Genomic DNA, 23,348 nt, shown 5'->3' on the forward strand with positions numbered 1-23,348 from the left:
CGAGCAAAGCGGGGTTAGGCCAGGTCGTCTGGGGGATAGGGAGAGGAAAACCCACATTGTGCCTGGACTGGCTCTGCTGCCTGCCTGCCTGGCACCCTCTTCACATGTGGTGGTCCCAGGTTTTGTGACCTTCAGGATGCTTTTTGCCCTGGATGTCGTGGCTTGCTGTGTCCATTCCTGTAATTGCGGGTGTGAGGATGGAAAAGAGCCCTTTGACCCAGCAAAGGTGTGAGAAAATCCAGTGAGTGGGCAACTCCAGCATCTGAGGAAAATGAAATTTTAAATTTTATAGAAGGTTTTCTTTTAAAGCAGGAGACACTTGCCTTCAGTTTGCCTGAGGCAAATCCTGCAGTCAGTGGGGTCTGTTCTCCTGGAGACCTGTAGCCTCTCCACAAGTTCAAAGACAACTGTAGGAATTTGTGCATGCTTTTTCCTGGTGGCTGCTGGCCAAGTGGGAAATCTGATCAAACAATCATGGAAAAGCCCTTAAGCCCTTCAGGCCTCAAATTCAAAAAATTTTTTTTTTTTTTTTTTTTTTTTTTTTTTTTTTTGAGACAAGAAACTTGTGTGTTACTGTGCTCGCCAGGGAGATGTGATACCTTGTTAGGGTGAGCAAATTGCAAATTTGGCTTGCAGTTCTTTTTTAATTACTTGATGTGTAGCTGTTAAAGGAGTCTTTCCCTGGTGCAGGCTCAGCAGCAGATCTCTATTTTGAGGTCTTGGCCTGGTCTGACTGGAATTGGACAGTGGGTCAATAGCTTAGCATGTCCAAGGACATTTGGACACGACACGTGGCTTCTTGTGGCCAGGTTTTGGATGGCCCCTGTTTGCAAGGGAGGCACAGGAGCATTACCAGAGAAGAGAGGAAGCAGTTCTTCCCACCACCTGGAGAGCTGAGGGAAACTTTCTGCTGTCCTGTTGGAGAAACCCCTGCTCCCATATGTGCCACTACAGCTCCTCAAAGTTTTGCTCCTTGTTTTTAGCAGTCGGGGAAGGCTGTGTTATTTCTTGACTCGGAGTTGAGCAGGAAGATGGAAACACAGAGTTTACTGGACCTTAAAAGCAAGGCAAACCCACTAACCTTTCTGTGGGATATTAGCATGGCAGTTTGTACTGTCTGTGGGAATCTGATTGGGCAGTTAAAAATATCACCAGGAAGGGAAGAGTTTTTTGGTTCATCTTCTGTGTATTAAACAAAAACAACTTCTGCAGTCATAGCAGCAGGACTTTGCTTGATTCCAGTTTTCATGGGTGTCCTGCTACATAACTGCAGCCAGGTTGAGGAGTGTTTCTCACAGGTATTTCCCTTTCAAGGTCATCCCCAAGGACGAGATGTTTGCCAGGCTGCACCTCCCACGCACACTCGTGCTCCTCTCCTGAAATCAGCCCTTCTCTGCTTGCCTCTTCCCACTTCTCAGGGCTTTCTGATCTGCAGAGGATGAAGTATGTGCAAAGTCATGTGTCAGGCAAGGCAGCTCACACCTTTCAATGTTTGTGCCAATGAAATGAACCTTATCTCTGAAGCCTCAGAAGCATAAGTGTTTTTCATTATTTGATGATTTCTAGCTTTTGATTCTCTCTGATATTAAAAAGGAAACTGAATGTTGAGAGCATCATCTTCTCTAGGCTTGCCAGGGATCTTCAAGGATTGTTTTAAGCCTTAGTTGAGGTCAGACCCCAGTGTTGAACATGGGTATTTCTCTCGAGGCTTTGCTGGGTGTTAGAGCTGCAGGGGCATCAGCCAAAAACCAAACTTGCAGCCTGTGGTGGTTACACAGACAGTGTGTGTAGTGCTTGGATATTTCTAGTCTCTGCATTTTGATTCTTCTTTCTACTCAGGTGTAACTGCTGAAGCTGATGTTTGCTGCCATTATTTGTGTGAGAATCAAGACAGTTTTATTAGTTGCAGCCTGGTTCCTTCTCTTCCTACTGCCTTCACCAAGGTGTTTGGGGTCGCTTGTTCACTCTTGCAAAAGAGAAGTCTTTGTTCCACGCCTTCCTCAGCTTTACCTGTGAAGTGCTGGAGCACAGAGGTGTATCCAAAGTGCCTTTATCAATGTCACAGTGGTTCAGTTTCTCTCTGTTAGCCCAGACCTGGCTGTTTAGCATTGGTGTGGTAGACCTGGAGCTTTTGTGCTCTGTGGGTGCATCTGTTGGACACCTACACATCTGCTGTGATGGTGTTCTTCTGCTCCTGATTTCTGGGGCTATTTGTGCAAGTTTCCTATCCCTGGATTAGGATTTTGCTAAAGTGAAGATGAAACACAGTTGGAAGTCGAGTATCAAAGCTTTGTGTGCTTGCTCAGCTTCGGTAGCCGGTGGGTGAAGGTGATGCTTGTTGCTTATGTCCTCAAGGGCAGTATTTTCAAAAGGCAGAGAACTGAGTGTTTCTTGAGGTCTTTCTGCATTATTTTTCCTAATGTCAGCAGAGGTGCCTAAGCTGACGTTGGATATTATTCCAAATGCTGAAGCAACAGCGTGGACACTGTATCTGTGTGTGTGCACACTTCCAGCTGCTCCCTGCCACAGACAATGCCCTAATTTGCAGGGCTTCTTTGAAATAGTGAAGCACCCAGAAGCAAGTTCTTTCTTCTTAAGCTTCGCATCCTTCAAAGAGAAGGCTGGAGTGTGTTTCTGTTCGAGGCAGCTTGTGGAGTTGATGGAGGGTTCTCTGGGCAGTGCATGTTTGCAGTGGAGAGAAAATCCACATAATCCTCCTGTCCTCTCTTCCCCTGCTCCTCCAGAAGAGAAATAATACAAAATCGAGCTTCCCTGAACTTGGGCAGGAAACTACCTGTCCACGCATTAATGGAAGAAGTGGAGAAGGGAAACAAGGAAGGAAGACAAACAGCCCCACTTGTGGATCAGAAATAAGCCATGATGAGTGCGGAGCGGGTGCTGAAAAGCAGCAGCGAGCCCTGGTGCTCGATGCAGGTCCCAGCTGGTCTTCCCCAGCTGGCGTGGGGACACGGCCAGCGTGGCTGGTGCCCTGTGCTCCTCAGGGCGTCCCCAGCCCCGCTGTCACCTCGGATTACCTGATGGACACACTGCAGGCCTGTGTAAATGTCACCTGTGCCCAGCGCCGCTGGGGGGGGGGGGGCTGTGGGGGCTGTGCCTGGCGTGCAGGACTGAGTTCTGTCTCCCCAGCCCACCCAGCTCCATCCCAGAGCTGCTTCCCTGCTACAGAGCAGCTCCTCTCTAGCCCTGCTCCACTGCCGTTTGTCTGCCCCCCAAATGTTGGGATTAAATACCTCGAGTAAAGCCATTGGGTCCCGGTGAGCCCAAGAACTTTCTGGGTTCTCCTGGGAGATGTGGGACACAGATCATCAGTATATTTTTACAAATAATTTAATTAATAAATTAATTTAATTATTTAATTATTTCCTTTTATAACACAGCTGTTTGCATAGTCCAAACCTCCCTGACTTCTTTGAACTGAAACACATTGGAGCTTATTCAGCTGAGTGAATAATTAACCCCAGGGTCAAGGATGCTTTGGCATGGCTCTTCCTGCACACCTTTCAGCCATGAAAATTGTTTCCTCTCACAAGCTGATAGTCTGCTAACAGTCATTTCTTATATCCCTCTAGGAGCGCTCTAGCCTGAAAATGAGAAGCTGAGAGGAGGATTTTCCCCAGGTGCAGGAGAATGCATTTCTGCTCTCCTGGGGAATGGCTTAGCAGACTTCTCCCAGAAAGGGACTGGAAGTCAAAGTCCTTGTTGTTGTTTGTGGGCTTTTTGTGGTCATTGTTGGGTTTTTCTAAATGAGGGCTTTATTCCAATTTGTAACAGATGGATAAAGTTGTCATTTAGTAAGTGGAAAGTGAGTACTGTAGGATTTGACCAAGGGGTTTGTCAGAGCCTTAGCAGGGCAGTGTGGCCAGGCACTGTAGAAACAGGCATGTTAACTCTGGTTTATGTCATCAGGCCCTGGCAAAGCCTGGCTTTACACCTCTGTGCTCTCCAGTAAGTATTTCCATCCATCCATCCATCCATCCATCCATCCATCCATCCATCCATCCATCCATCCATCTCCACCAGCAAACATTGTGCATTCACACTTCCTCCTCGGTATCTCACTGCTGGGATAGCAGAGGTACAAACCCTCTAGGTTTCCTGGATTTGGACTTTGATCCCATCTTGGGGTCTAGGGGATTCCCCTGGGCACAGCCCTGAAATGTTTGCCCCTTGGCAGGGGCACAAGTCCACCATGGGGCTTGCACTGGCCAGCTGTCTCCTTGTGTGAAAGTCTGGAAGCTTTCACATGAAAATGTGAAGCCTGGAGCCTCTCTAATGGAGAAACTTAGCAGTGACAGCATTTCTGTAAGGTCTGGCATAAAAGCAAACAGTTAATTCTCCTGGGTGTCTTTTCTTGTTGGTTTAAATCTTCTGCATGATACTTTCAAAATATGCCCTTTTCTGTGTTAATGGAAAAGGATGAAGAATCATTCTTCTGCTCAGCTATCCTGGTGTGATAGATCTTTGCCCAATATCCCCTACAATGACTTATTTTCCAAGCTGAGGAATCCTCAAAGGCAATGTTGTTTACCTAGTTATTTAAAGAGGCGTAAAAGCAGATTCTATCTAGGTCTGTGCTGCAGATGCTGGGGAGGACTGGTGTGTGTTATGGTGCCACAGGTGATGAAATATGCATTTGCTTTTCTCTGAAGCTGATAATGACCCGAGTCAGGGTGGTCCTTTTAAGCCCCAAGAAACCTCTGAGGTGCCTGTGTGAGCTGAGTGCTTGCTTGGGTAAGAAGGGGGGGTCCAGGCAAACAGCACATCTTCTGCCCAGTGCTAACGGCACTCTGTCCCTGGGATGAAGGACTTGAGCACTTGGAATCCATTCCAAGGTAGGGATTTTGCTGTCTGCTGACAGAAAGCAGGCTGTGTGTCTCCCTGACGGTGGCAGGGGGACGTGGGGTGACTCTGGGGCAGCAGGCAGGAGCTCTGGCCCTGCCTCCAGACCGCCTCGCTGCCTCTGAGGCTTCTGCTGTTGTCATTGAGCTGGCTTCCTCTTGCTGCACATCGCTCTCCCACTGGGAGAATTGATCCAAAAAGCCAGAGCAAGAACTGACAAAGACCTTTTCTCCCCCTCCCTCTGCAGAATTAAGTCTGAAGTGGGTTGATAACGGCAGATCGAGTCCTCCTTGACTCTGACAAATGTCTTTAATGTTATTCAGCAAGCTGACCTTTTCCCGTCTTTATTGTGCATCTTCCCTTTGAATCAGATTTGATTGTTACTTCAGGTAGAATAACAAACACTGTCACGTAAATAACTTTGCAATAACGTTAAAAGGAGGGGAAAAAAGCCACAAACAAACAAAACACCAAAGCGCTGCCTTACTTGCAAATGCAAGGGGAGAATGTATCCCCCGTGCCAGCCATGAAAAACCAACTGTGTGACCTTCCCACACAACATCTTTGCCTTGCTACTCCGGGGAATGATCTCCTGTGTTGAAAAACCAACAGAGAAATAATGGTTCACAGAAATGTTAATGACAGCTAATGCTAACTAGGGCTGGAAAATTCGAAGGGAGGGAGAAAAGGTCACGGAAATCCTTAAAATGCACCTAGATACACAACCCACTGGGACTAGTGGGCATTTGATGCCTAGATACCCTCTGAATATTTGTGACTGGTCTTACAGAAGGCAGTGTTTAGGCCTTGGTTGAGCTGTTCAGCCTTACAGTCTGCCCTGAAGTGGCAATGATCAGGGTTATGTTGTTTTTCTACACCACTTCTTCCCCAGCAGGGTTCAGGGGCAGACTGATCTCACAGGACTGTTGTGAGGCTCAGCTTGGTGATGTGCACTGCAGCTCTTCAGTGTGGAGGGAGGAACCCTCTGTCCCTGTAGCTGTGCCCTGGCACATCTGTGTGGCCAAAGCCTCTGCTCTGATTTGTACAAATGAGGAAAAATAAAGGACAAATTCTGTTGTGGCTGCCTCATCCTGAGACTTGCAGTGTCACGAGCCATTCCTATGTTGCTCCAGCTCCTGTGGAAGATGCTGGCATCCAGTTTTGGGAGTGAACGTGTGAAATGGAGCAGTGGAGACACACCTGGGTGGGAAGGGGGGAAATTGAGCCATGGGAGCACAAGGCCAGAGCCATCTCAAGGAGCAGAGGTGTTTCATAAAACATGTGGAACATTCAGAGTTGCCAGGCTGGCTGGTGAGGATTTCAGGGTTTCAGAAGCGTGCTGTCTCTAGAGCTGGCTTGGAAAGAAAGAGATGGGACCTCAGGGAGGAGTTCAGAGGAAACCAGCCTGAGGTAGGCAGGCAGTGGTGTCTTCCCCCAAGTCTGCCAAGGCACCAGAGCGGAGAAGGAATATTTTGTTATCGAGCATTATCTTCCCAATAAGTTTTGTTGCTGTATGTAACTCATTTTCCTGTCCTATAACCAACATTTTGTTCTTTTCCCTCTATAGCACGATTCGCTGGTTGGTTTTGAGGTTGGGCTGGCATTTGAAGTTGACACAACCGAGGCTGGGCAGCTGCTGTCCGTAACACTCGGTGAGCTTCATCTCTCTGCTTCTCCCTGCAGATTCCCCCGTGCACGCCAGCTCCACGTCGGTGAGCCTGTCCTCAGGCCTTCCCACAGGGAATCCCGTGGAGGGGCCCCACAGCTACCTCGAGCCCCCCGCCAACGCCGCGCGGGCGCTGCCGTCGCCCATGAACGCCCTGGGCTCACCCTACAGGGTCATCACCTCCTCCCTGGGCTCGCACCCCGTCGCTCTGTCCTCCGCCCCGGGAATGAGTTTCGTGACACACGCCGGCCCGCAGGTGGGGATGCGCGCGCGGTCCCGGCTGCAGGATCCCCAAAACTTGAGAGAGAGGGTTGGCTGGTGGGGAGTTTGGCTGCTCGGGGAGCTCAGCTGTAAAGAACGTTTTCTAGCACGTGAATCTGCTTAAATCACACACACACGCACACCATAAATCACAGAAACCACACTCGTTTTAAAATACCCTACAGGATAAGGGAAGAGAGCTAATTTCCAGCTTTGTTCTCGCTGTGGGTGCAGTCCAGCTCTAGTGTGCATAGAAAGAGACAGGATAGCCAAGGGCTGCAGCACGTGAAACATTGCCCTTCCTCCTGCAAAAACGTATCTGCTTCGTTTCATTATCTGGAAAGGAGACAGACTTTCTAGGGAGAGACAAATGTTAATGCTAAATGCCAGCCACCTACTGTGTTGAGTATAAACTTGGCCTGAAGCGAAATGAAGCACTCCCATCCTTACTGCCTGTGCAGTAAGGTTTCCCTTCCAGACCCAGATGTTAAAGCTGATGCCTCCCTAGAGCCATGCATGGGGCTCCCAGGGTAGCTCTGTGGGATGGAGATGTGCTGCTCTGAAAGCCTGGCACCACCTCCTGCATTTCTGGTGGCAGTGTGGCATTTTGACAGAGTGCTGAAATGTTCTGGGTGTCCAGATCTAAATGAAAATTCTGCCTTTCATAAACAAGATTTTGTGTTTTGTTAGTGGGACCCAAAGGTAGGAAGTGCTCAGAAGCCTCGTGGCTCCCGCTGAGGAAAAAGCAAGGAGATGGTTCTTGAGCCCTCTCTGCCCCATTCCCTGTTGTTACTCCTTGGAATGTCTGAAGCTCTACTTAGCACCTGGAAGGCTGGGACAGGATGGTATGGGGAGGCCCCTGAAGAGCTCTGAAAGAGGATGAGGTTTGACTTATCTTTCCCCAGCATCCTCAACTCCTGTGGGGGCCCCTGCTGTCAGCAGTAGGAATGCTGGAGCATCCCTCTTCCTCTTGCACCACCCAGCTGTCCCCCATGCATCTGACAGTATTTGTGCCCGTGACATCAAGGACAGGATAGCTGGACAGGAAATCGTGGCAGTATTGGCTGGTTGGAAGCCTTTCCTTTGGGACTGGGGTTGCTCTGGGAAGTGGCTTCCCCAGCCTGGGCGCCGTGCCAGGTTCCCAGATCCGAGGAGAGGGTTCCATTTGTGTTGTCTCTAATGCAAGGAGACAGCTGGGCCCTGGGGATTCAGCAGGGAGCCAGCTAATGGATTTGGGTTCAAGAAGTTGTCCCAGATATCATACATGATTGCACTTAACCTGCAGGAGTCAAGCTCTAAGGACACTGATGGCTAAAACTGCCCTGTGTGTCCCCCTTCCATACACCCTCTCTCCCTTTTATTGTCTCAAAGTGCAGACAGGAAAGAAGAAAAGGTGGTACCTGAGTTCTGAGTGATACTTTAAACCACAAAAAGTTCCTTCTGGCTCAGCATTTTGCCAAGGTGATGGGCACTTGTGGGGAGGAAGGGGTTTAATTCTCCTTTCCTTGGCTTGGATTTTGAAGCGTAAAGCTTTCCAGTTGTCAGTGCCTGGTTTGAGTCTCTGCTGGGGAGAGCAAACCTCTGTTCCTCCGGGTAAATTTTCCCAATTCACTTATATTTTCTAGTGGAGCAAAACAACTTGGCTCCTGATTTTTGCTGGATAATTTTTATTTTCCATGTTATTAAAACCTTTGAAGCTTTGAGAATGAAGGGACAGCAGTGAGGGAAACTAAGAACAGGCTTCACCTTTTTATTTTTCTAATGACAGGTCCAGAAATTCCAGTGGGGTGAACCCTGAAATTTGCTGTGGAAATTACCACTTTTTTTTTTTTTTTTGTGGGAAATGTGCAGTTTCTTGGAGCAAATGGAGAACTTTCAGCAACGTGCATGAAATCTACTGTTTTAAATGTTACAGAGATTGGAATGAAGGCTCAAGCTGGGTCTTCATCCAAACCTTTGTTTTCTATCCTTGCTTATGCCTTCTTGCTGGGAAGAAGAATTTGAGCCGATAAACTGGCATGACTGTTCCAAACAAACTCAGGGATGGAACAACCATCCCCAGCCCTCAACCCACGTCAGTGGGGAAGGTGATTTGATGGAAAGCTTGGAGAGACATTGGTCTGCCCAGACAGCTTTTGACAAGACGTGCTCAACGGCCCTTAATCCTCCCTGCCCTGCCGTGGCTCCAAAGCAAACAGCAATAAAATGAAGCCCTGGGTAACATCAGGCTTTGGTCTCTAATCGATGCAGGTTTGTAACCTTTAACTGCAGCAGCCACGAGCAGCTCCTGGGGATCTCGGCTGGGGGCTCTGCGTTGTTTGCCTGCATCTCACAGCCACTGATTTGTAGCTGTTCAATCCATTTTTTAAAAATTTTTTTATAAGCTGGTAAACCCAAATCTTTCACCTGTGATAGCGTTTGGGAGCCAAAGTCCCAGAGAGTCAAATGGCCATGTTTTCATGTGTACATGCAAATATCATAAGTCAGGGAAGCTAGCCCACTGTTTTTTTTTTTTTTTTTCTTTTTTTAAATACTATTACAGCTTCCCTAGGCATGCAGCTGTGCAGGTTGGATTGTAACAAATTATCTGGTTGCAAAGCTCTTCTTTGCTAAGCTGTTTGTGCTTGTGGCTGTCGGCAGCCAGCGATCAGCATCCTCTAATGAAACAGGCATGATCCCATCAGCCTCGTGGCTTGGAGGCTGTCACTGAGCAGCTGAAGTTACTGCCTGCCCTTTTCCAGCTCTGTTTAGTCCTGGCTTTGGTTAGAGCATCAGGCAATATCTGCTTTAGTGCCTGCTCATTCAGCAGAGGATGCCTTCCTGCCCATGGCAGCCGCATGGACCTGCTTGTCCTGTGGGACAAGCCCAGCAGGAGCAGCAAGGGAAGGGTCAGCTCCATCTGGGGATGGTTTCATTGAGATGTGAGTCTCTCCCCTCTTAACCTGTCATGTGGCTTCTGCTTCTGCAGCTCAATGTCCTGAACAACGTCAGCAGCTCGGAGGATGTCAAGCCCTTGCCGGGTCTCCCAGGGATGGGGAACATGAATTATCCATCCACAAGTCCAGGATCCCTAGCCAAACACATCTGTGCCATCTGTGGGGACAGATCCTCAGGTAGGAGGTTTTATTTTCTTGGGGAGGGCTTTGTGCAGTGAGAACTCTCCGGTGCTCTGAAGCAAGGCTTCTGCAGCACTGAGCAGCGTGAAGGCTTGCTGGTATTGCAAGATCATGGCTGGGCCTGGCTGTCTGTACTGCAGATTAGTGCCCAAAACTGGGCAAACCCAAATGCTGTGCACTCCTCCCTTGTGTATATAGTCTCATTTTACCTTCTGCCCCTGTTTAAAAAAGGTAAATCTGTCAAAATCTCCATGTTCCCATTTACCTGTGCTTTGTGCTAGCTGGGTTCTGGCTGTGCCTGGGTTTTCTCTTGTACCCCAGTGAGCCTTTGAAACCCTCTCCATATCAGTGATATGGAGATATCTCCATTTGCTGCCTGTGGCTGTTCTGCAGCTAAGATACTCCACATCACTCCACTGGGATGCAGCCCTTGCTTATCCCAGTCAAACATGGTTTGACTGCTGCTGGGCACTATTGCTGCTAAGCAATAATTGGCTTAATAAGCAATTGGCTGAAGTCAGTTCAGGCCTGCTGAGGAGACACCCTGCAGGTTTTCACCTTTGGATTTAGTTTGAGCTCCTCCACGCTGGAAGGAAGGGCAAATACCTGCCTGCCCACTCATTCCCTTGCCTCCCCAGGGAAGCACTATGGGGTGTACAGCTGTGAGGGCTGCAAAGGCTTCTTCAAGAGGACAATCCGGAAGGATCTGATCTACACCTGCCGGGATAACAAGGATTGCCTCATCGACAAGCGCCAACGCAACCGCTGCCAGTACTGCCGCTATCAGAAGTGCCTGGCCATGGGGATGAAGAGGGAAGGTAGGACAGGGGCTGCTGGAACCAATGGGATTGGAGACATTTTCCTTCAGTCTTTAAGGATAAGTCAGGCTCTTGGTGATCCTCCAAGGGTGGGGCATATCAAAAACCCACTCCGGGAGCATCGGAGCATTTTGGATCTCGTTACGTACAGGAGATGAGAATCATAGTTCAGGCTGGAAAAGACTTTTTGGATCAAGTGGAATCATCGTCCCAGCAATGCAGATTCCACCACTAAACCCTGTCCCTAAGTGCCACATATGCCTGTCCTTTAAACACCTCTGGGCTGGTGACTCAGCCACCTCCCTGAGCAGCCTGTCACCCCTTCTGTGAAGAATTTTTTCATAATAAGGAGAGAGGCTGATAAGGGAAGAGACTGATGGGGAAGCTATTGCAGTGTATTTTTCTTCTCAACTAAACATACACATTGGTGAGCACTGAAGCTTTTAACGGATTTTGACCCAATCTTGCCTCTAGTTAGTGACTCTTAATAGCTTGGACCCCTTGGAAACCTGTAAACCTCTTCTGGGAACAGCACCCAGCAGTGAGGGGATCCTGCAGCCTTCTTGTCTCCTTTGTCAAGAGCAGCTTCCTTTTTTTTAGTTTTTGATTTGCTGAGTTAATTTGTCACCACCTAATTCTTGTACTGGAGGATAAGAGTGAATGATTTATTTATATCTCTTATTTTACAGTTCTCTGTCATTTCCACTCTTAGCCTCACATGCTGAGCTAGATTGTCTCCCAAATTGTACTAACAGATGCAAGGTCAGGAACTGACAACCAACACAGCATTTAAGCTGATTTTTTTCTAAGACTAAGTATGGGAGCTGCCCTCAGGGTTGAATGCTGGCAGGCAGTGTAGCTGTCCCTTTTGGAGGCCATGCTGTTCCCCTGTGGAACTTGCAGACTGCTCCCTGTGCAGGGCAGAGCAATGGGAAGCAGCTGTAACACTGGGCATGAGCTGATCCTCGTGCTGTAGCGTCACCAAAGCTATGCTGCCTCAAGCTACTAGGGCAGCAGGGAACTGCAAAATCAAATCAGGCTGGAATCAAAAACTTAATCCCAGGCATAGCTCCCTCTTCCAGCCAGGTGCAAAGTGGTTCAGAGGACACCAGGGTGTTAAAGCAACTTCCTTTGGCAGAGCGTGAAAATTTAAACCCCAGGATCCTGGTGGATCCTGTGGGAGTTTGGCTGCAGCAATCACAGGGACTTTTTGGGAGCTGCAGAAACTGGGGACAGAGTGCAGCTTGAGTTCAGGGGCTGAGTGATGGGACTGGTATTTCCTTGCCATGTTCTTCCTTCCAGTAAGATTTTGGTGACTTTAAGTACACTTGCATAGCTTTTCCTGTCCATAACTCTAAAGGGAACAAATGTTCCTCCCAGCTGGCTGGCATATACCTGCATCCTGTGTTGGCCTCCCTCACAAGCACCAGGCTGGATGCCCCACTGATCCATCTCCTTGGGTGCTGCCATTTCTCCCCAGCGGTGAACTAAACAATATAATAGTTTATAATAATAATAATTATATATTAACAATACAATAATATATAAAGCAAATAATAGTATATTTAAATATTATATATATATATATAAAATGTATAATATTGTATTTAATGCAACAATATTTATTTATAATTATATTTTAAAATATTATGCCTGCTGGTCACTTCTTTTTTTAAGCAGGATTTCCATATTTCCCTTTGGGATTTTCTCAAAAAAAAAAAAAAAAAAAAAAAAAAAGCTGTACCCAGGACTTCTGTTGCATCCAAGGCTTGTCATACAAAATACACAGGTCCTACAGTGACCAGTCTTACACACAGCAGCCCTGGGAGTTAATAACACAGCTTTGGGGAGAATGTCATGGTTCTGTGCCTTCAGTCAGTAGCTATGTTGGAAAACATACAGAGAGGGGAGAAGGGAGTGAAGGTGTTGGGGTGTTGATGTAGAAGGGACGTTCTAGTGGGGAGGATTAGGAGGAGAAGTGGTAGAGGGAGAGGTGATGCCAGGCTGGGTAGGATTTTGTTCAGGAATGAGATGAGCAGCATGTGCGAATCCAGCTGGGGGTTCAGGACTGTCTAGCCCTGCTGCTGGATGCTCTGACTGCTGTGGGATTGTTGAAAGCATACTGGGACTGTTGGAAGCACGCTGAGAGCACAAAAAGCCTGTATGTGAGTGCTGGGTCCCTCCTGCCTCCTCCAGCACCTAGTGACAGCCGAGTCCAGGCTGCCACCTGGAGGTACCAACTCCTTTTCCCTCTATTCTGGAGCTTCATACTTTGGAAATCACAACATTTTGTCAAATTTGGAGGCTGCTGGTTCGCAGCAACCTCAGAGTTCTCGGTGTAGGAGCAGCCAGCTTAATGGCTGTGTACCTGATATCCCCCTTTATTTTCTGTTTTCCTCCTCCTGGGTGGGTTTCTGATCCCATCTGTGGGACCCCCCCCACGAGCAGGTGAATGTTAGAGCCGTGTTTGTGTCCCACAGCTGTGCAGGAGGAGAGGCAGAGGAGCAGGGAGCGCAGTGAGAACGAGGCTGAGTCCACAAGCAGTGGCAGTGAGGACATGCCCGTGGAGAGGATCCTGGAAGCTGAGCTGGCAGTGGAACCCAAAACGGAGGCGTACAGTGACGTGGGCACGGAGAGCTCGGTAAGAGCCACTGACATCACCTGCAGCCAGACATGAGGGGCTTTGAGCTGGGATTTGAGCAGACAAACAAGAAGATTTTGTTTCACACCACCTAAAAATCACCAACAGTTTCTCTTTTGGAGCTATTCTGCATGACAACTAGAAAATAGCATATACGTTATTTTCCAAGCATTTTTTTTTTTCCGAGTCTCCTTTAGTTTCAATGAGTAGGTAGGGAAATAGGTGCTGGAGAGTCTGAGCCCTGTGCTGGCTTTCACACGTGCATGGCCATGAACACTTCTTGTCTGCCCCTGTAACCAAGACTGGGCGGGGGGTGAGCTGGACACAGCAGGTTCACTGCTGTGTTTTTTCTGGTTTGGATAGAACTGCTGCTCATGCCCATTCAGGGGCTGATCCCTGGCTTCTAGATATGCCCTGGGGAGCAGGACTGCAGCCAGCCATGAGGAACTTGCTTTGCAAAGGACAACAAGCAAACAGAAAAGTCTAGCAACCAGCTTGATTCCTTAGGATTTTAGCTTTTATATTTTTCAAGTCCTGTACTGCTTTAGTGTATAACTCTAAACTCCATATAGTGTTGGCTACAGTCTTCACATTTTGGTCAGACAAAACAATCCCTCTACGCCTGAAACTCAGGGACACCCTACTGTCTCAGGCCCTGAAAAGTATAAAAAAAACCTGCATTGTGGGGGGAGAAAACTGGAGGACTATGACTTCATTACCTGAAGCTGTAATTGGAGAATTAACCCCTGATATGTAAATGGACCAAAGTTATAATTGTCTGACAAACTCCTGACCATTGTGCATCTTGGGTGTAGCCTCTCAAGAGGCTCCTGACTGCCCAAGGTGTGACTATTGAAGGCCTTTAATAAATACCCACTTTCACTCTCTTAATCTTGTCTAGTCTCTGTTCTAGGTAGCCACTCCAAGGCATCAAGCTGGCTTGGCTTGGCTGCAGAAGGGATAGTGGTCACAAATACCTGCTCTTCCCAACAACACCCATCTGAGATTATGTTTGAGTGTTGTACTTGTGGCCTTGAGTATCGTTAACTCAATACCATGTGCATTATTGATTATGATTGTGATTATCAAAGTTTTTTCGTTGATGAGTTCTCCTCTTGTCCTCTGCTCTTTTCCTTCTGCTACCCCTCTTGGTTAGACAAACGACCCTGTCACCAACATCTGCCATGCTGCTGACAAGCAGCTCTTCACACTCGTCGAGTGGGCCAAGCGCATCCCCCACTTCTCTGACCTGACACTGGAAGACCAAGTCATCCTCCTCCGGGCAGGTAGTGTCCCCCACCTGGGACCTGGCTGTCCCTGCTGCCCCTGTCCCTTCTCTGGGACAGCCAGCCAGGCTGGATGGTGCATGTGCAGTCCTAAGCCAGTCCATCACTGCATCTCCCTTCTGAGACATGATGAGAGGTTGGCAGAGGTTGTGGATGGGGCAATAGAACATGTTGTTTGTAAAGATATTGCAGTTGCTGGGAATATGTTTTTTAGGAAGAAGACCCAGAATGTTTTCCCCCTTTCTTTTTCTGCAATTTTATTTTTTTTTCCCCTTTGAGCCAATTTCTGCTCATTGCTTGCTGCTGGTCAGGGTCATTAGAATCATAGAATGTCCTGAGTTGGAAGAAACCTGCAAGAATCACCAAAGTCCAACTCCTGGCCCTGCCCAGAACAACCCCAAGAATCCCACCATGTGCCTGAGAGCATTTCCAAATACTTCCAAGGGATAGGTCACCCCTTGCAATGTTGGCAAGGAGTGCAGCTGATACCTAGGGCGCCAACTCTCCTCTGAATTTAATCTAAAGCCAGCAGGGAGAAACCAGCTCTGCTGCTCCATGTGGGACTGAATTTTGGCCGGACTCCCTCATGTGTCCTGTGCTTGCAGGCTGGAATGAGCTGCTCATTGCCTCTTTTTCCCATCGCTCCGTGTCGGTCCAGGACGGGATCCTGCTGGCCACGGGCCTGCACGTGCACCGCAGCAGTGCCCACAGTGCTGGCGTGGGCTCCATCTTTGACAGGTATGTGACCCTGTTGCTGTCATCCCCCAACAGGGGTGGCCAGGTTGCCTCTGCCTTCCCCTCTGAACAGCAAACACGTCCTTAAGGGGAACTAGAGCCAAGCCTTTGTGGTTTGGGGCAGAAGTAGCTTGGAATGGGCAGGGGATGCTTGACGGACGTAAAAAACGAGAATGGGGTGAAAGCACAGTGGGAAGGGATTTGCAGCTGCAGAAGCAGATGTTGGGTTGGGCGTGCAGGAGAAGGAATGCTCCTCTCTCTCGAGTTTGCTGTATTTAGGCCTAATACTGCTCACCAAGAGCTTTAGATGGCAAAGCCTTAAACCCCAACTTGCTGTGTAACAAGTGCACACGTATTGTCCCTGGCATGCCTGCTCCCTGCCTGGCAGGACACTGCCTCACCACTCCTTACACATCTGGCATGTGTAAGAACAGTGCCCATGGTTTGCACTACACAGTAAAAAGTGGAGAAAACCCACGTGGTTTTCCTTGAGTGAGTGCAAACTCTGAGTGCTGTGTGCTGAACGAGGTGAGAACTGGAGCAAAGTTGGTGCTCGGGTCCCTGGATGTTGCTGATGCACTTGCAGAACCATGGTGTGGGGCGTGGCCGTGCCTCAAACATGCCTCTCTTCCTGCAAAGAAGAATTGAGGGTATTCTCAGATGCTTTTCAGTGGAGACACTGATCTCTGCTTGTCTGCTCACCCATGTCCCCCACACACAGGGTTTTGACAGAGCTGGTGTCCAAAATGAAAGACATGCAGATGGATAAGTCGGAGCTGGGGTGTCTGCGAGCCATTGTCCTGTTTAACCCAGGTATGTCCAGGGCTGGGGACAGTCCCAGGTGACAAATGGTCAGTCTGAGCCACAGCAGGTCACTGTGACAGTGAGCATCAGGGCTGCAGACAGATTTCATGCTTTGGGTTGGAAGGTTCCTCGAGGAGCATGTCATTTCAACCCCCCTGCAATGGGCAGGGACACCTCCCAGTAGTCCAAGATTTATCCCGGTCCTCTCCTGCCCATGCACACAGTGCAGAGACCCCCTCTGCAGAGAATCTTTCGCCACCTGTATTTTCTCCCTTGACCAGATGCCAAGGGTTTGTCCAGCCCCTCGGAAGTGGAGTCGCTGAGGGAGAAGGTCTATGCCACGCTGGAAGCCTACACGAAGCAGAAATACCCTGAGCAGCCAGGGCGGTGAGTGCCACCACAAGGGCAAGGCAGTACCATACCCACCTGGAGAGAGGACACTGGGCACAGACCGGCTCTGTGTTGGCTCTGCCTGAGCCACAGTGCCCACATCCCGAGCCTTCAGGGTGCCCTTGAGATGGAATTTCGTTGCTTTCTAATCCAGTCCAATCCAATCCAATCCTACCCTCTGCTGGCCGAGCTCTCGAAGCGCCGGCAGCTGGGTCGGTCCCCACCGCTGCCCGCAGTTTCTCCTGCTGGTTTTGCCTCTGGCTGTCACCACAGACACTGTGGACAGGGGGAACAGGGGCTGCTGGCTGCATCCCCTTCCAGCTGAGCCCCCAAATGGGAGCTGCGCACCCTCTCGGAGCCTGGGGATTTTTTGAAGACAGATTTAAACCAAGTACCGTGGAGATCTAAGTCTTCTAGGGTGTTAAGATGTTCAAAGCTTGGAGTTGGAGGAGGGAGAATCTGGATCTATCTTTTATTTTCCTTTTCCTTTTTTTTTTTTTTCTTTTTTCTTTTAGAAATGCCAAGTTCTGTTTTAGAATTCTTCTTGGAATTCTGTTTTCCCCACCACACGAGGATATGAATGGTTATCTTGAAAGCTTAAGGGAATTTAAGTCTAAGAGCACTCCAAAGCATTTTTTGGTGATAATTTGGGCTGGTGCAGGCTTGGAAATAGGTGGGAGAGGGCAGCCAGTGGCTCCCTTGTGCCTCTGACTCTGGTCTTTCCCAGGTTTGCCAAACTCCTCCTGCGCCTGCCGGCACTGCGGTCCATCGGGCTCAAGTGCCTGGAGCACCTCTTCTTCTTCAAGCTGATTGGAGACACCCCCATCGACACTTTCCTCATGGAGATGCTGGAGACACCCCTGCAGGTCACTTGAGGGTCTGTCTGGCCGGACCCTGGTCCCCCCCCCCCGTGCCCCTGCACAGCTCCTGCCCCTCTGCTCTGAGCCTGTGAGAGCTCCAGAGATGTCCTTGGCCCTCCGCTCCTCCTCGGTGGGATTGTCGTGGTTTTGTACAGCTGTAAGTCACCCCCTCAAACCCTCCCTGGCCTGTCGGGGGAGATGGGAGTGTCACAGATCCTCTACCCCACTAACCATCCCCCTGCCCCCCTCTGTACAGATAATTGCTTTAAATTATTTTTTCATTCTCAATAAAAGTCAACAAAAACAAAATTATGTGAGTGAGGCACTGATTGGAGCTGGCAGAGCAGTGTCCTCTTTTGCAGTGTCCTATTTCGCTGTGGTCAGGGGTCCAGCTTGGGATGGGACTAAGGGTCCCTCCTGGCACTCTTGGGCAGCCCAAATCAGGGCAGGAATGTCACTTGGGATATTGCTGCTTTTGCTGATGGACACAGTCCTCTGGCCAAGAGAAGACAGGTATTGCTTCTTCTTGTTTTTGCTAAGGAAAAACCTAGAGAAACTTGCTGCTGTGAATCAAAATATCTCATTCCACCATCTTAAAAAGAAACTCTTGGAATTCTTCAAAGTTTTAAAGTAATATTAAAAGTAAGTTTTTAATGTGTGAGGGGGCTGGTTGTTTGGTTTTGGTTGATAGGTTAGTTTTTTTTGTTTGGTTTGGTTTGTTTGTTTGTTTTTTGTTTTTGTTTTCTGAGCTAGTCTAGCCACTGACAAAAGAACCAAAGTGTTTCATTTTGGTCCAGGTGGAATATTTCAGAGTGACACAGACCTCATGTGCTCATGGATAAGTTCCTGTTTTCCTGAAGCTTCATGCATCCTGCTCTTTTTTGTTGTTGTTTTTGTTGCTGTTTTTTGGGGGTTTTTGTTTTTGTTTTTGTTTTTCCTTCCATGTATTTTTGCTCTGGAAACAGATTCACAAACCCCAAACTTACAACCTCACACTTCCACAAGTGAAACTTGCAGAGAAGTGAAGAACAAGACACTCTAAAAAGCCATCCTCAAAGGCCTGCCTGGTCTTTCCCCTGCTCCAACAGCACGGCTGGAGCTCCCCATTGCAACCAAGCTAACCAGAGTCAAACGAGTTAAAGACATTAATTTGTTCAATATGCAGTGCTTATCCTGGTGGGAAAATGTCCTCCCAGGAACCCAGCAAAACTGTCTGCATTATTATTCATAAAACAGGTGTAGTGTTAAGTGATCTGCCCCTCCTGACCCTCTCAGCAGACAGTGGGGTGAGATGCAGCTTTGTCTGTCCGTGTGACAGATTGCGACGCTGCCGGCTCGGGGAACTTCGAGGGAGAGGAGGGCTGACAGCAGAAAAGGAAGGAGGATAAAAATGAAACATTTTGTTAAAGCTCCCACACGAGGACATGATTCATTTTCCAGTATTTCACTGAGAGAAGGGAAGGGAGAATTTAAAAGAGTGGAGAAAAAGAGGGAAACCCCAACATTATGAAGACACTTTAATTTTTTTCCTTTCCCTCTGAGAAGAACCCAGGAAGAATTAAAAAAAAAATACGAAAAACACTGACCAAGAAGCTGTTTTTAATTGAAAAGGTAACTTTCCATTAAAAGTGAAATGTTTAAATACAGAAAATACACAACCTGCTCACTAGAACTATTTCTGGAATTTGAGATGCTGCACAGGATGGTACCACGCCACACTGCAGGTTCGATGAAGCAAGAGGTCACCCCCAGCCTGGGCTGCTCAGGCTTCCCCTCTCCTTCTAAGAGATGCAAACTTCTAAGAACTGCTCCCCAGCTGGCTGGGTTGGGTTTCTTTTCTGATTGATGCTGACCTCAATCCACTGTTCATAAACAAATCCAGACCACTGCCTGTGATATTTTGATGTTGGAAGCGATAGGATATGGTAACCAAAATGGGGCAGGAAGTCTCGAGGTGGCTGCTGGGCACCCTCATTCTTACCTTGGAAGGGTAATCTCTGGGTTCTGGTCCACAGGGTCTCCAGGCTGCAGTTTGAGCAGGGCTTTGTCCTGTTTCTCCAGATGACTACTGGGTTTTTGGAAAAAATTTAACACACAGCCCACCACAAACCCCCCCCACCCTGTGTCTGGCAGAACAGAGACACCATGACTCTCCATGTGGCCTCTGTGAATAAGACACCACTTGCTCATCTGACAGTGCCATAGCAAACCAATGTCCTCTGCAGAGGAAACAAGTCATGGAGTAACCCAGCTCTATCTGCAACCACTGGGGACCTGAGGGTTGATGCAATCTCCTGGATTTAGTCCCAACCCTTGGATTCCTCATTCATGTTGTAGACCTCTCTACAGGGGTGTTGTCCAAGAGCTGTGCTTCCCCCAAGCCTCGCAAAGCGTAGGAGGGAGTCTTTGGACACGCCAAGGAACAAATGCCACAGCAGTTGGTAATAACTCACTGGTGTGGTTATCCTTCTGGGAGTTGCTGCAGAAGAACAGCAGCTTGGCATGGCTGGAGCTTCCCCCATCTTCAGGCCTGGAAAAACCTCATTTTCATAAAGTAGAAATCACAATCATTGATAAGCCAAAGAAAACTTCATGCAGGCATTGGTTACCCCATGAAGCCCCTCATAGCCTCAGATTAAGCTCAATTTTTCCTTTGCTCTGGGATTAATAAGTAAACCAGGCTCTGGGAATGACTGGTGCAAGGCCATTTTCTCTTTGCCACCATGTATCATCACATCTCATGAGCTTCCCGAGTTAGCAGCATGGACACCCATGCTGCTAACCCCACCACGGACAAGGTTTGTTCTGGTGTACAGGCCAAATGTGTCAAAGCATTCGTTAGTTCTGAGCTGCTCCCTCCGCAGTGCTCTGTGGAGGGGGCTTCCAAAAATAGTGGAGTTTTGGGTTCTGGAGCAGCTGCTTCAGTTTCTACTGAGTCCAACAACAACTTTTCTGGATTGAGAATAAAAAGAAAAAAAAACTATAAAAGTTTGAGCTGGTTTATGTCCAGTTTGAGTCTGGGCTCCCTGATGGATTGAGTGATTCAGGGGCACTGAATGGAGACCTGACATGACCCTCAGACACCAACACTGACCATTTCCCAAGGACCCCTGGTCTGGACTGGGCCCTGGACTGCCTTCACCATCTCACCCGAGCTTGCCGGAGATGTTCTTGCGGCCTGATTCCTCTGCTCCTCTCCTCTATGTCCCCCCCAGCTCTCTGCTGTCCCATCAAAGGCCCGGCTGGGAGGCTGGGGAGGCTGTGATTGCTTGATGCCTCTCAGAGCACCAGAGGGCACAGGGAGGAGGGAAAAGGAGGCTCCCCAAAGCTGCTGCTGATGGCAGTGGGAAGCAATGTGTGTATTCTCTTTCAGTGGATGATGGCAAGGTACATTGTGGTGGAAAGCATGATAGAGAAGCCCTGATAAATGCCCAGGTGTTTATCAGCGTGAGTGGACAAAGATCAACCTCTATCTAAGAAAGGCCAGTGGCTGCCACTCCATTTCTCTCTCCTCTCTTCCTGCACCCTCTGTGCAACCAGCTCTACCTGAGACAGGCTTGGTCTGGGGGATTTCAGTGGTAAAAGGACAGGATTTTTTCACCCCAGGGCTATCTGACAGCACTGTGGCTGTGGGCTGGTCTCTGGCTTGCCTCTCTGCCAGGCTGGCCAGCCCAGCTGGCTGTGCAGCTGCTGATGCCTCTGAAGGGCTGTGACAGTGGCAGAAGGAGAGGGAGGCATGGTCCTTGCAGGGGTGAGTGGTGTCCAGGGACGTCTCTGGTGCTGGGCAAGGCTTTTTCTTCTGCCTTGGGTTGGCTTTGGGCATTCGAGGCACCTGGTTGATGCTGGACCCAGTGACTCCTGCTCCAGGGGAGGTGGCTCATAGCCATCTTCTTCCTTGGTCTCCTGAATGACTGCTTGTGGGGCCAGCCCTGCCTGCTCCCGGGTGTTTCTGCATCTGCTTGGCTGGGCAGAGTTAAGGTGATGCTGGAGGAGGGATCTGGCTGCTGCTGTCTGGAGCCAGGGCAGTTGCTGTGGCTGTGGCTGCCTGGGAGCTGAGTGCTGCTGATCCCCTTCCAGCAGTGAGCAGTGAGTGGGCACCTGCACAGAACATGACAGCTGGGCAGCCCCAGCGGGGAGACGGCTGGGGAAGGTGTGCAGCCCCTCTGCCAATGTTGTGGCCTTGCTAATTCGGTTGGCAGCTTCTGTTTAACGCAGTTCTCCAGCACCGCCCTCTTTTTGCAACACCTGGCTACCTGCAGACCCTACAGCTAGAAGGAGAAAGGCAAGACCTGCTCTTCCTCCAGTTTAATTCTCTTTGGGCCTCTGCCCCTAGTTCAGCTCTGAGTGAGTTAATAATGGAAACTGGTCCTCAGAGGCTGTAGTGAGCTGCCTGAAATACTCCCCCCATGTTTTGTAGGGCCACTGCCCGTTTTGAAGGTGTGTTTTCAGAGAGAGGGAGTTTGGAGTGTATTTCTTGCATATTTTGCTGGTTCACCTGGTGGTCACCTTTTGCATGAGGCCAGGTGTACTCCAGTAGCTCTGACCCATGTGGGAGCTGGTGGATGTGTAAATCAGGAGCAGCAACACCCTGCTGCAGCCTCCCTGGTGTTACACACTTGCCTCAGCCCCTAAACCTGATCTTCATAGACCAAGCTGGGAATTGTACATGAGAGCCGCAAGGTGAGACAGTCTCCGTACCTTCCACGTATGGAGAAGAGGAGGAGGAGGAAAACCATGGGGTGGCAACATCCAGGAGGGAGTGACTTCCCTCCCAGCTGCTCCCGCATCTCTGGGCAGAGCAAATCTGGTGGGAGGTCTGAGTGTGCAAGAGAAGTGCCCTGCACAGGGACGCAGTTTTTAACAGTGCTAGCGGGATGGTATTCCCACCCCACGGGGCTGCCACTCCCTGGCTGCCTGAGGAAAATCTGCCCCACAAAGCTCTGTGGGTGGGATGGACAGGGTGGGAAAGCTGGGGTGGTTTGCACAGGCAGGAAGAGCAGTGCTTGGAGCCCCTGGTCACGCTGCAGTCTTTGCCGGGCTGGTGGCTTGGCAAGGTGGTTCCAGCATATCTGGCTACTCAGGCACTTGGCTGTAGCTGCTCGGAGACGTTCAGGACAGCCAAAGACAAAGGTGTCAGAGCCCGGTGCTCCCTGCTGCAGCCCAGCCTTCCTGGATGTGAGTGGTCAGAGCTGTTTCACACTGACCCGTGTGACAGCATCGATGCTTTCATGCCCGAACTCCGGGTGGAGTTATACTGGGATACACTAGGGCTGTCCCAGGACCGTGTTTCCCTCTCCCCTGGGATTCTTGTCAGGGCGGTGAGCTGTCTGTGCTAACCTGTGGCCTCTCCCTTTCCTACGAATTCCCAGAGAACACGACCTCGGTCCCCGCATCACCCACGTCATCTGGGTGTGGGGAGCACTTGGTGACGAGGATGCCCCACAGAGAGGCTGGGAGCGCATCTGCCCCTGGTGCCAAGGTCAGCGGTGAACTCAGGAGGTGAGGCCCCTAAAAGCCTCCCATCCCCCGCGAACCTATCGCGGGTCCCTCGCAGCTCTGCGGCCGCTTCCCTGCTCGCCGGCCGGAGCCGGGGTCCCGGCCCTCCTCCGTGCCGGGGAAGCCGCGGATCCCCGTCCGGGCTGCTCCGGCAGCGCCAGGTACGCGGTCCCGGCCCCGCTGCGGACCGCTCGGTCCTGCGGGGCCGTGAAACCCCCCGAAAACAGCGAAGCCCTCCAAGTAGGAGGGAAGGGAGAGCCGGACAGGACGGGAAAGTGCCGGGGCTGAGGGAAGACTCCAAGTTTCATCTTCCCCGGCCGGGCGGGATCGCTCCTCCGTGGGTTTCCCCTCCCCGAAACCGATGCGGTTTGGCGGAGCCGGAGCTCCGCTCGCCCGGGGCCGCCTCCCCCTGCGG

The 23,348-nt window shown here is 49.8% G+C and overlaps 1 protein-coding gene across 2 annotated transcripts in view; it reads left to right on the forward strand.

The window, feature by feature from the left end:
* RXRG (retinoid X receptor gamma) overlaps positions 1 to 17,511 on the forward strand; it is a 36,892-nt gene extending 19,381 nt beyond the window's left edge. For both annotated transcript variants that reach the window (XM_062497250.1, XM_062497251.1), the window contains exons 2-10: positions 6,544 to 6,782; positions 9,756 to 9,900; positions 10,542 to 10,721; positions 13,202 to 13,362; positions 14,519 to 14,648; positions 15,254 to 15,386; positions 16,105 to 16,196; positions 16,469 to 16,574; positions 17,305 to 17,511. In XM_062497250.1, coding sequence (XP_062353234.1) covers positions 6,544 to 6,782; positions 9,756 to 9,900; positions 10,542 to 10,721; positions 13,202 to 13,362; positions 14,519 to 14,648; positions 15,254 to 15,386; positions 16,105 to 16,196; positions 16,469 to 16,574; positions 17,305 to 17,452 — 1,334 coding nt within the window. In that variant the 3' untranslated portion in view covers positions 17,453 to 17,511. The remainder of the gene's footprint in view (positions 1 to 6,543; positions 6,783 to 9,755; positions 9,901 to 10,541; positions 10,722 to 13,201; positions 13,363 to 14,518; positions 14,649 to 15,253; positions 15,387 to 16,104; positions 16,197 to 16,468; positions 16,575 to 17,304) is intronic.
* The last annotated feature ends 5,837 nt before the right edge of the window (positions 17,512 to 23,348 follow it).

This window comes from Cinclus cinclus, chromosome 8 (genome assembly GCF_963662255.1).
Source record: "Cinclus cinclus chromosome 8, bCinCin1.1, whole genome shotgun sequence".
NCBI classification, from domain to species: Eukaryota; Metazoa; Chordata; class Aves; order Passeriformes; family Cinclidae; genus Cinclus; species Cinclus cinclus.